This window comes from Aegilops tauschii, chromosome 3 (assembly GCF_002575655.3).
Source record: "Aegilops tauschii subsp. strangulata cultivar AL8/78 chromosome 3, Aet v6.0, whole genome shotgun sequence".
Lineage (NCBI taxonomy): Eukaryota > Viridiplantae > Streptophyta > Magnoliopsida > Poales > Poaceae > Aegilops > Aegilops tauschii.
Window position 1 is genome coordinate 137,282,869 of NC_053037.3, and position 11,635 is coordinate 137,294,503.

An 11,635-nucleotide genomic window follows, 5' to 3' on the forward strand; every position below is an offset into this window, starting at 1 on the left:
GTTCCTCCAGGAATTGGGGAGCTTAGCGATTATGCAGCCCGCGACAAACTTGCCCGGTAACTCGCACTTAAGAAGCTCAAGCTCCTTAACAATGCATATTATCTCATGAGCCTGCTCCAACAAAGGACGGTTTTCAACCATCTTGTAATCGTGGAACTGCTCTATAATATACATCTCGCTCCCTGCATCGGCCGCCCCAAACTTAGATTCGAACGCCTCCCACAAGTCTTTTGCAGACCGCACATGCAAATATGCGTCAACCAGCTTATCTCCAATCACGCTCAGAACTGCCCCGAGGAACACGACAGTGGCCTCCTTGAACGCCTTCTCCTGTTCAGGAGCGATCATTCCTGTGGGAGTCACACCGGCGACCCAGAACACGTTCATGGCCGTGAGCCATAAGGTGGTTTTAGTCTGCCAACGCTTAAAGTACGTTCCCGTAAACGGGGACGGTTTCAGTGCAGCAGCAAAACCAGAATTCGAAAAACTCCTACACATATTAGGTTTTTGGATTGATGAGTAAATAGGCAGTTTTTTGATTAAATTAATCCATGAATAAATCATGAGCATGACATGGACAGCATTGATAACACACTGGTTACGATCTAACAGAGCATGTACTACGCACCTAGTAGAAACATCTACGCATATTGCTAGTACTGCTACAACAGAAAGAAACACGAGAGGGATAAACGATGTATACCCTCCAATCGGCCACGCGGCGGCGGTGGTGGTGGCAGCAGCCGCGGCATCCTCAGCAGCCTTCTTGTCGGCCTCGGCCTTCTCAGCGGCGGCACGGTCGGCGTTGGTCGACATGGTGATGACGAAGGTGATGCGAACGTAGATGAACAAAAGCGAGCAGTCGCGTAGTCGCTACCCAAAAACCTAATCGCCCCTCTCCCGTACAGGATCCGGAGAGGCGGGGTTTCGGAGGCCTGCTTTCCCGTCAACCATGTACGCGGTGAACGGGACGGAGTCGCCGGCGGCAGCAGCAGCAGAGGAACAACGTGGGCGTGGAGGCGGAGATGGAGATGCGTTCTGTTTTCGCGGCGGCTAGGGTTGGCAGCGCCCTACGTATATATGTGCGGCCGCGCGTGGAGAGACGTGGGCTGAACCCACGTCCAAGTCGGTAGCCCATGATCCGACATCTCAGATCGTGGCCCTGCCTGTCAAAGACTCTCCGTTCCTGACCGGCAAAAAGAAGCGCATAGGAGTGAGCTCGGCTCGCGGCGAGGCGAGGCGAGGCGTGGCGAGGCGAGCGGAGGAGGAGGAGGAGTGCGCGAGGGCTTCTTTCCTTCTCAAGCTCCAATAGCATGAGGGAGAGAATCCCTTATAAACCACTCCAACTCTCCTTCCACTTCTGGGGTGGGACTAAACTTCCCACCACCTTGTCCTGCCACCTACATGGGCCCTTAGAGATTAAATCTGAAATTGTCATATGGGCTCTAGGCCCATCTCATATTTCAACAACCCCCTACTAGTAATTCTCTCGACATGCAGCCCTCCACGTCACCAACATGCCGCATCACCATTTTCTCTTTTATTTATTGTGTAGATATACAAGGCCACCAACAGTAATCGAGGCAAAAATTAATGATATTTTCTCGTACTAGAAACTTGTATAAGATGTTTTAATCACTGAAGAGTAATTCGAAAAAAATAATCACTAAAGAGTAAACTAATGTCATCACGTAGAAGATGTAGGCCCAGTTCTTTTGCCAGAATCTGAGGATTCACCCAGAATCCGACGCCTACTCAGCTTTTTCCAAAATCTTTGAGCCACATTTGTTTTACAATCCTATCTCTAATTAGATAGAATTGTAAGGATTGTAAAACAAATATGGCTCAAAGATTCTGAAAGAAACTGGGTAGGAGTCGGATTCTGAAAAAATCCTCAGATTCTGGCAAAAAAAACTGGGCCGTAAACCCATACGTACATGAGTATCGTGATTGAATTGAGTGCGTCTAATTACACACAACTGGGAATCCGGACAAACGGCACTACGTCCAATTATTTGATTTTATTTATTCATCTCTGCAACTCGTGGGATCACCAACTGTGGTTTGAGCCTTAGCGATGGCGCGGCGCAAGGAAAAAAGAAGAAAAACAGGGAAAGCGAGACGATGCAGCACGCACGGGCATCCGATTATTCATGCATGGACAAGTGGCTACTAGCTCACATGTCCGCGGCCGCGCCGTCGTCCATCTCGCCGCCGCTCTTGCCGAGCAGCGGCACGAACTTGAGCATGACGGTGACGGCGTTCTGCGCGGCGATGTCGAGGAAGGTCCTGGCCTCGTTCCCGAGCGCGGAGCCTCACCCGGCCAGGTCGGGGAGCAAGTGGATGGTGATCGAAGCATGTTGTGATTACAAAAAGTATGCGCTGTTTTTTTTTAAATGGAAGCAAAAGACTTGCCTCATCCATTAAATAAAAAGATAGTAGAGTTGTTATTACATGCCCGACACTACAAAGGGATTACCCTCCGGGTATGGTAAGCTTCTTTGCTCATGCTTTTTTTCGAGGGTACGCCAAAGGCGTATCTTAGCTTTATAGAAGAGAGAAAATATGTACAAGAGATTACAATAGCGCTGGTTAAGAGTCACAATCCGACCCTAACCAAGCCTCCACTCCACTCCTCACGCTACTCTACTACTCAGATACATGTTGTCCTCCAAACGCTCCTGCCGTGGCCCAAGTCCTCAAGTCGTCGAAGATCATGTCCACCGTATCCCACTCGTTCTTGATCTGGCCCCATCCGAACACCCTCGCATTCCTCTGCTTCCATAAAGTCCAGCAGATAAGCATAACGAATGTGTCAAATCCTTTCCGGGTTTGTTTGTGTATTCTCTTCCTGGCTTCTGACCACCATTGCACCAACCTAGAGTCGTTTGCTGGGCATAGCTCCATCCTCAAGCTCATCCTAGCAATGCAACTAGACCACACTTGCCGCGAGAACACACACTGCTGCAGAATGTGGTCGACCGTGTCTTCCTCCTGGTCACATAGATAACATTTTGACCTTTGGTCTTGTAACCCATGTCTAGTCCTTCTATCCGACGTCCATAACCGATATTGCACTGCCAGCCACACGAAGATCTTACACGCAAGAGGTGCCCAACATTTCCAGATGGCACCGAAGGAGTGGAAACGGACTCCACCCTCACACAGCATCTTATAAGCTGAAGATGCAGAATAGACTCCGGACACGTTCCACGCCCAAATGGGGTTGTCCTCAGTCTGAGCGTCAAGTTGCACCTCCGAAACGATCTCCCAAAGGCCGATGAACTGGGTTAGGCCCTCCGTGCATAAGTTACCAACCACATCGTTCATCCATGCGTGCATGAACATAGCATCACGCACTAACCTCCTGTTGGCCACTTGGGTACGGACTGTCGCCGCGACCAGAGGGGCAATATCCGTGATGGTTGCGCCATGGAGCCACCGATCCTTCCAAAACAGAATTTTGTCTCCCGCTCCCACCTTCCAGTTGACCAGGCTCCCAAATGTTTGATCTACCATTTTGTCCGCGGTCAAGTTGAGACCCTGCCAAGGCCTGGATGCATCCGTATGTCGGAACCATTCCCATCTTAATCTTAGTGCAATGACATGCTTAAAAAGGTCGATGACGCCCAATCCTCCCATGTGCTTTGGCCTACATACTCTTGCCCAAGATACCACACATTTTCCGCCATGCACTTCCTCTGTCCCGGCCCAGAAGAAGGCCCTACATCCTCTGTCCACTCTCTCTAGAGCCCATTTAGGTGCCTCCGCAATCATGAGATGATGCTGGCCCGCGCTCTCATGACTTGGTTGACGAGGATAAGCCTTCCCGGTCCAGTCACCAAGCCCCTTTGTCATCCCGGCAGGATGTGCAAGGCCGCATCCACCACCGGCTGCCACTCGGATCTTTTGAGTTGTCTTATGCTTAACTGAAGCCCTAGATATTTGCACGGGAAAGAGATAATCTTCCAAGGTAGCGCCGACTTAACAAGCTCATCCTCATCCTCCGCACGGATCATGATTGCCGCTGATTTAGCAAAATTCACTTTAAGCCCGGATGCCACTCCGAAGATGGTGAGAGTTTCCTTAACGAACAGAAGGTCTGGCCTTGTGGGTTTGATGAAAAGAACCACATCATCCGCATATAAAGACAAGCGCTGCATCGGGCTGCATCCATTGATGGTACTCATCACTCGAGCCTCATGCGCCTTGATAATGATAGCCGTAAGGACATCCATGGCAATAACAAAAAGCAAGGGAGAGATCGAATCCCCTTGCCTCAGACCCTTGGCGTGCATGAACTTGTCACCTGCACATCCATTCACTATCACTCTCGAATTGGCAGTAGTCAGAAGAGTGGCGATCCAAGATATCCACCGATCCGAAAAACCTTTGGCCCGTAACACTTCGAACAAGAAAGGCCAGGCCAGGGAATCGAAAGCTTTGGTTATGTCAAGCTTGAGCAGCACTCCTTTCGCTTTCCTTTGATGCATCGAGCGCGCCATTTGCCTCACTAGAAGGAAGTTATCATGTAAGCATCGCCCCTGGATGAAAGCGGACTGGTTCGCATGAACGAGCTCTCCCATGCAAGGTCTGAGTCTTGCGGTAAGGAGTTTGGAAGCAATCTTGGGCATGCTATGCACAAGGCATATAGGTCGGAAGTCGAAGACAGAGCATGCTTCCGGAGACTTCGAAAGTAGTGTGATCAAGGCTTGGTTTAGTCTCCCAAAACCCCTACCATTTCCAAGGAAAAGCTTGTGTATCGCGGCAATGAGATCCGCCTTGATAACCTCCCAAGCTCTCTGGAAGAACAGGCCAATGAACCCATCCGGCCCTGGTGCCTTGTCCGAGGGCAACTCCTTGATAACTGCCCAAATCTCCTCCTCGGTAAACACACGATCCTGCTCCGAGAGATCTACATGAGCAACACCGAGTCCCTCCAAGTCGAGAGTGAATTCTCGTGCCACGTCCTTGCCTAACAAATCTTTGTAAGCATTGTAGAAAGCTTCCTCCTTGCCTTTCTGATCCGTGATGATGCGCCCCTCAATGGTCAAAGAAGGTATATAGTTCTTCATACGCCTCCCGTTCGCCACCAAGTGGAACAGTTGCGTGTTTGCATCCCCTTCTTTTAGCCATGTTATTCTCGACCTTTGTCTAGCGATGGTCCTCTCTAAGGAAGCAAGCCCTAGCACCAGCTGCTTGAGAGTTCTCCTCAGCCATCTTTCCTCCTCCGTAAGCATACGGTTTCTTGAGCACAGTCGAACCGCATGATGACAATGTTTGCGATGGCAATTTGCAACTTAATATTTCCGATCTCTTTTTGGCCCCATGCGGCAAGCACTCTAGCCGTGTTACAGAGCATGATATCAAGCCGCATGAAAGGGTCGGTGATAGTCGGATCACAAATCCAAGCCTCCTTGACGACATCCAAAAACCCGTCCATTTTGACCCAAAACTTCTCAAAACGGAACCTTCTCTTAATGTGCATAGCTTCTTGTAACGTGAGGTGCAAAGGACAGTGATCCGAGTATTCAGTAGATAAATCTTGCAACAAGCAGTCCGGGTGATCAAGATCCCAATCAACCGAGACGAACACACGATCTATCTTAGTTAGCGTGGGCGTCTCCCTTTCATTGCTCCACGTAAATTTGCGCCCGTGAAGGAAGATCTCCTTTAGCGCGTTGTTGTCCACTGTGACCCATAGTTTTGCTTCGAGTTTGATGTTGTTGAGCAATACCGGAGGCAGCGTACACTTGTTTCAGAAAACACGAGCGTTCCTTTCATTTCAAATAGACCAACAAATGGGCATGATGACGGAAGCTCTCGCTTTATGGTAGGCATGCCCATTTCCGAGTGGTTGATACACCATACACCATACGCAGTGTTTAAACATATATGCTTTGGGACTCATGCTTGACCATTCTTTGAGGACTCTGGAGGTTTGTATTCCTCCCTCCGTTTCCTTTTACTACTTTGCATGTTAATTCTATCATAAGTCAAACTTTGTATTTTTTTGATCAAAAGTACATTAAAAAATCAAAATTTACAACATGAAATAAATACAGTATAAGAATAATATTGATTTCATATTATGAATGTTGATTTTTTATGAATATGGCCAGACTTATTTTTTTAACTCAAGACAAAACTAATCCTATATCTTCTATATCTAAATAGCTAGTCCCCACTAACCTATTTTTCTCAACATGCAAGCATGACACCTCATCAAGCAACATGCATTAGAAAGACCCACCTCAACATTCAATGAGTCATAGACAATGGTCCACCTGAAAATGCAAACATGCATGAGATATTTAATAAATATTTTACAAAAATACATTAATCAAACACAATAAAACATATGTATTTTTATAGTTTTAGCTCTCATATTATTTTTCTGAGTATTCATATTCCATAAAATCAAATATCTTTGAAATATATTGCACAATATTCCCGCAACAACGTGCGGGGCACCATCTAGTATCTAAGAAGTTCATTCCCGCTACATGATTTATCTTAACACATGCAAGATGTCCACGTCAGCATGGTGCTACCTCAGCTCCAGCACGGTCGGGTCAACTCCCGCACGACACACCATCGTTTTGTTTTTAGTCGTGAAAAAGGTATTATCGCTTCTGCCCCTTTGTTAGTGCGACTTCGTTGGATGTTTCTTTCATCTTCCCTTCGTCAATAAATTTTCATGATGATCAGTAAATCTCCACTCTGGTCTTCCTAATCCTTCTCCTCCCCGCTTTATAAGTTCCAGTATTCATACTACACCTTCGCCAGATCAAGCCTTATTAGGTCGTCGCCGCCAGCGGCAGCTTTGTTGGCCCAGGTCGTACCCGCCATCGTCGATCCGACCTCTCGATGAACCGTGCGGGCCACCGTCGATGTCCTCGGAAAACAACTAATTTTTCAGTGGTGGGCGCTTCTCCTTCCTCTTATCTACTCAGATCTGAACTTTTTTTAATCTTCCTTGGGTGGAAGCTTTGATTCCCAATCGTAGTAGCTGAGAACCGTATGCTCACTTTGCAGCACATATATTAATTCCTCGCACTGTGTGGACATGTGGTCGCACCAGCGGAGGCGCCGGCGTCTTGCAGCAGCATATGGTCGCTTGGCACTGGCAGCATCGCCGTCCGTAACGCGAGTCGTCTTTTCAGGAACATCACTGCAGCGCCGCATGGTTGGCTTGCGGATGCGGACGATAACCTTGAAGCACCACGCGCCTGACGTTGCAGCAGCGCACGGCCCGTCTCGCTCCGTCTCCAGCGAGCCTATTGCAGCCGTAGCTTACACCCCTTCACCCCTTACAATAGCTCGAGAATAGACGACCTAACGGATTTGGGGCGAGCGTGAGGCTGTAGAGGGGGCGACGGCGACATCGCCCGGGATAGCAAATGACGGCGGAGCATAACGGATTTTGGGGAAGTTACGAGAGCTGCGGGAAAGAAACGTGGAGAACGAACCGTTCAGCGTTCACATCCATCGCGAGGGATGTGCCCAGCTGCAGGATCGCAGGCTGTCCAACGGCACCACGCGTGGCTGATGAAGCGTTATGATCAGCCAGCTGAAAAACATCATTTGCCTTTTTAGTGGAAAAAGAGATGCACATGTGTTGTCCATGAAAAAAAGATGCATATGCGTGCACGCTCTGTTTCATTTTTTAGCAATTGGTATCTTTCTGCAGATGTACGAAAGTAATTCTACTGGAGTTGTATTTTTTTTTTGCTTATGCTTTTGAAGGGCGTATTTTCTGTCACTGATTGATTTGTTTAGTGGTATGTTCTATCACTGATAACCATTGAAAAAAATAGTGCGCTATAGCGTCGCTAATAGCACGCTATAGCGTATTGAGAATTGCCTCGCTAAATATATCGGTGTACAATGTCTCGCTAATAACACGCTATAGCGCGATATAGCACGCTAATAGCATATTTTGAGGTCGCCGCTATTTTGCTGTAGCGCGCTATTTGTGGGGCCTCGAGCTAGGGGATTAGGCCTTTGTGTTGGGCCATGGTTGGGCTTTGTTTATGTGAATATTGGGCTTCTGATCGGATTTGAGCATGTTTTCAGTGGAATTATCATCAAAGTTTATGTTCCATGCATTTTTCATGTTAGCTTCCTAAAAAAACCACGTTAGCAATGCATATCTTTCTCCACAAAGGGGGATGCATTCTAATAAAAGCAAATATAAAGACACTTTACGGTATTGTAATGTTTGGACATTTCATATCATATTATCAATTGTTCAAATAAACATATATTTATATCTCTTTAAATTATTTACCATTTTCTCTTCATTATCCTTTTCCTACACGGTGCTTCAAATTCCCGTAGCAGCGCGGGGTATCATCTAGTATGCCAAGTGAAAAGAAACGGTGAGAGTACTAACATTGTACTAGCATCACGTAGATGTAAGCACAATTGGGAATCCGGACAAACGGCATTACGGCCGATTATTTGATTTATTATTATTCATCTCTGCAACTCGTGGGCTCGCCAACTGTGATTTTTTGATCTAGGGCTCGCAAAGTCGCAAGCCTTACAGATCGCGCGGTGCAAGGAAAAAGAAAAAGGAAAGCGAAACAACGGTACGCCACGCACGGGCGTCCGATTATTCATGCATGGGCAAGTGGCTACTGGCTCACATGTCCGCGGCCGCGCCGTCGTCCATCTCGTCGCCGCCCTTCCCGAGCAGCGGCACGAACTTGAGCATGACTTCGACGGCGTTCTTGGCGGCGATGTCGATGAAGGTGCTGGCCTCGTTCCCAAGCGCGGAGCCTCCCCCGGCCAGGTCGGAGAGCGAGCGGATGGTGAGGAACGGCACCCCCTGCGTGTGCGCTACGAGGGCCACGGCGGCGCTCTCCATCTCCACAGGCGTGCACCCGAACTGCTTGCGGAGGAACTGGCGGTACTCGGCGTTGTCCAGGAACACGTTGGCGCTGCAGCCCTTGCTGACCCGGGTCACCCGCGGCGCGCGGGGCAGGCACGTCGTCGCGTTCACGCACGCCGGCAGCTCCATGCCCTCCAGCTTCTTCGCCAGCGCGTAGTACCGCTTGCTGGCGGGCACCCAGAACGCGTGCTGCCGCTCCTCCGGCTCGCCGGACGCCGGGAAGATCTCTTCCGGCTGGTACCAGATGCTGTTGAGATGGTTCGCGGATAGCTCCGGGTTGCTCTGCCCCACGGTGTAGTCGGAGAAGTTGAGGAAGCCGTACTCCCGGGTGTAGTCGCCGGCGGCCTCCAGCGGTAGCTCGTTATCCTTGCCGTCGCCGAACCGCTGGGCGTCCAAAGCCACAAATTTTTGTTAGCACCACAAATCAAAATCCTGGAAGACCATGACATGTGCACGTTTTTTAATACCAAATGTGTACTACCTGCCAGTTCCAGAGGGAGACGTGGGCCCAGTATTCGGGGATGGTGACGTCGCCGATCTGGAGGTCCTCGTTGGCGTTGCCAGCGATGCCCCAGTGGACAATGCCCTTCACCCGGAACAGGCTCAACAGCATCTGGGTGGTCAGACCAGCGTTGAGCTGCATTCATTGATTCCATTCCGTGGTGCAACAGTACGTTAACTTCTGAGTATTTGTAAGATACACTGCTACACAAATATAATGCTGTAGTATGTACGGACTTACCATGCTCAGTCCAGTCATGACCATGACGACGCTTTGGCCTTCGATGGTTCCGAAGCGAAACCTTCGCCCTTCAAGCAAAAATCATGCAATAACGTTAGCATTTACTCCCTCCGATATTTCAACAAGTGTCTACATACAGAGCAAAATGAGTTAATTTACACTCTAAAATATGTCGATATACATCCGTATGTAATCGTCTATTTGAAAACTCTAGAAAGACTTATATTTAGGAACTTAAGGAGTAGTTATCAACGACATATGGTGTAGTTACGACCGATTTAACTTTTATTATTTTTCACTTCGATCGTACAAACGTTCACTCTGCTTGCTCATGTGTGCCTGGTTAGCTCCGTCAATAGGCACATGCATCTCATGTGCTTTCATGCAAGTCGTCCATGAAACGTCCGGTCTCGCGCGCGTTCCATCATCACGTGCTTTCAGGTCATGCATAAGTGTTTCAGCACGTCCGGTCACTTCTTTTGCGTACCATTCAAATTCACTACAATACATAATTCAGACGGTTCTTATACATGAGCAGGCTTGTTAATCAATTCAACCATAGTCGTTCTGATGTTCTGACTCTGACATTGATATTACGAACAGGCTTGTTTCTTATTACGTTTATTTCTTTGACCCAACCAAACTGTTGACATTTCAAGCTTAAGAAAAGATCATCCATCACGTAATGTTAATAGTGTCATTTCATGTCAAGTTGTTTTCGCACAGGACGTACGTATATATGCTTGATCTGATTAGACTGAAAATACTACTGTATTTGAGGACCGTATTTTACCTTGGATGTCCATGTTAGGGACGCTCTTGCTGGCCACGAAGCTGGGCGACTCGAGCACAGGGACCATCTCGTATGTGTTGGGCACGACGAGGCCGACGAACGGCCCGGCGCGGTTCGCCCGGCGGATGGCGCCCCACGTCTTCTGAGTGATGTACCCCTCCGCCGCCGTGGCCATCAGCGCCACCGCCACGAGGACGGCGGCCATGAGCTGCTGCCGAACACCACCCATGGTCGAGCTAGCTAGCTTCCCAAGCTCCGTTTCTCTATACCACGAGACTGTGTGCTGGGGCTGATTGGAGTGTGAGCGTACCTGTGCAGAGCTGGTGCACCTATATATAGCAAGCTAGGTAGCTAGGGTTGGAGCTGTGGGGGGGAGTGGCTACGGAGTACATCAAATGAACGGGATCCGAACGATGGGTGCACAATTTTTCACGTATATCTATAGCTAGCTGGTACTAATAATGTCAACTAACAAATCCCAAAAGAATGCAGATCCAAATTAAGTTGGTGGAGATCGATCGCGTAGAGATGCTGTTCGTGGTCAAGGGACCATGCATCGGAGGTGTATACCATCCGCGTATAATAACTACAACTTATATTAACACAACTCGCATCATATAAAATCTCTCATAGAGCATTTTAGACCATGTACAGTTCAAGTGATTGGATAAACGCTCAGCAAAATGAGTCGGGTTTTTTTTTTGCTACACGGAATAGCATTGGTGCTTTGTTTTATGAAAGAGTGCTTGATTAGGCATCAATGTTTCTAAGAAGTGGCGAACCAACCTGTAGTTGGATGGTTAGAGGGATGGTGGTATCCCAGCCCACCAGGGTTCAAGTCCTGGTGCTCGCATTATTTCTGAATTTATTTTAGGACGAGGTGCCTATGGTGACTTCGTAAATCTCAATATGATATGCCGGCTCAGTCTCTCGAAGACCCTCATAGGGATAGGGTCTATACTCTGTTAGAAAAAATCTTTCTAAGAAGTGTCTAAACATTCGTGAAAAGGTCCCCGATTATATTAAAAGTAAGCAGTGGTATAACGCACCCCACAAGATAAGGGGCTTGAACAGCGACGAGCACAAATATAATACTAGTATCTTGTATTTAACTAATCACGATATACAAAACTATTTGCTGAAGTGTTATAGAGCATGTATCTACCAGTTTCGAAATGTAAGGCACAGAAAAAATGTACAG

The 11,635-nt window shown here is 48.1% G+C and overlaps 1 protein-coding gene and 1 long non-coding RNA gene across 2 annotated transcripts; one reads left to right on the top strand and one right to left on the bottom strand.

The window, feature by feature from the left end:
- Positions 1–6,486: 6,486 nt before the first annotated feature.
- LOC141042307 (uncharacterized) lies at positions 6,487–7,731 on the top strand. The gene is made up of 2 exons (XR_012204461.1): positions 6,487–6,924; positions 7,039–7,731. It is a non-coding gene; the product is annotated as an uncharacterized lncRNA (long non-coding RNA).
- A 706-nt stretch (positions 7,732–8,437) lies between these two features.
- LOC109777066 (bark storage protein A) lies at positions 8,438–10,844 on the bottom strand. The gene is made up of 4 exons (XM_020335721.4): positions 10,435–10,844; positions 9,642–9,709; positions 9,381–9,536; positions 8,438–9,283 (listed from the first exon to the last, which is right to left on the bottom strand). Exons 1-4 carry the CDS (start codon positions 10,661–10,663, stop codon positions 8,651–8,653), a joined length of 1,086 nt encoding a protein of 361 aa, XP_020191310.1. The 5' UTR covers positions 10,664–10,844; the 3' UTR covers positions 8,438–8,650.
- Positions 10,845–11,635: the final 791 nt, after the last annotated feature.

Coding starts and splice junctions, on each gene's coding strand:
- LOC109777066 (XM_020335721.4), bottom strand. CDS start 10,663: ATGGGTGGTGTTCGGCAGCAGCTCATGGCCGCCGTCCTCGTGGCGGTG. Junction 9,537..9,641: donor TCATGACTGGACTGAGCATG/GTAAGTCCGTAC, acceptor CAATGAATGCAG/CTCAACGCTGGTCTGACCAC. Junction 9,284..9,380: donor TCTCCCTCTGGAACTGGCAG/GTAGTACACATT, acceptor TTGGACGCCCAG/CGGTTCGGCGACGGCAAGGA.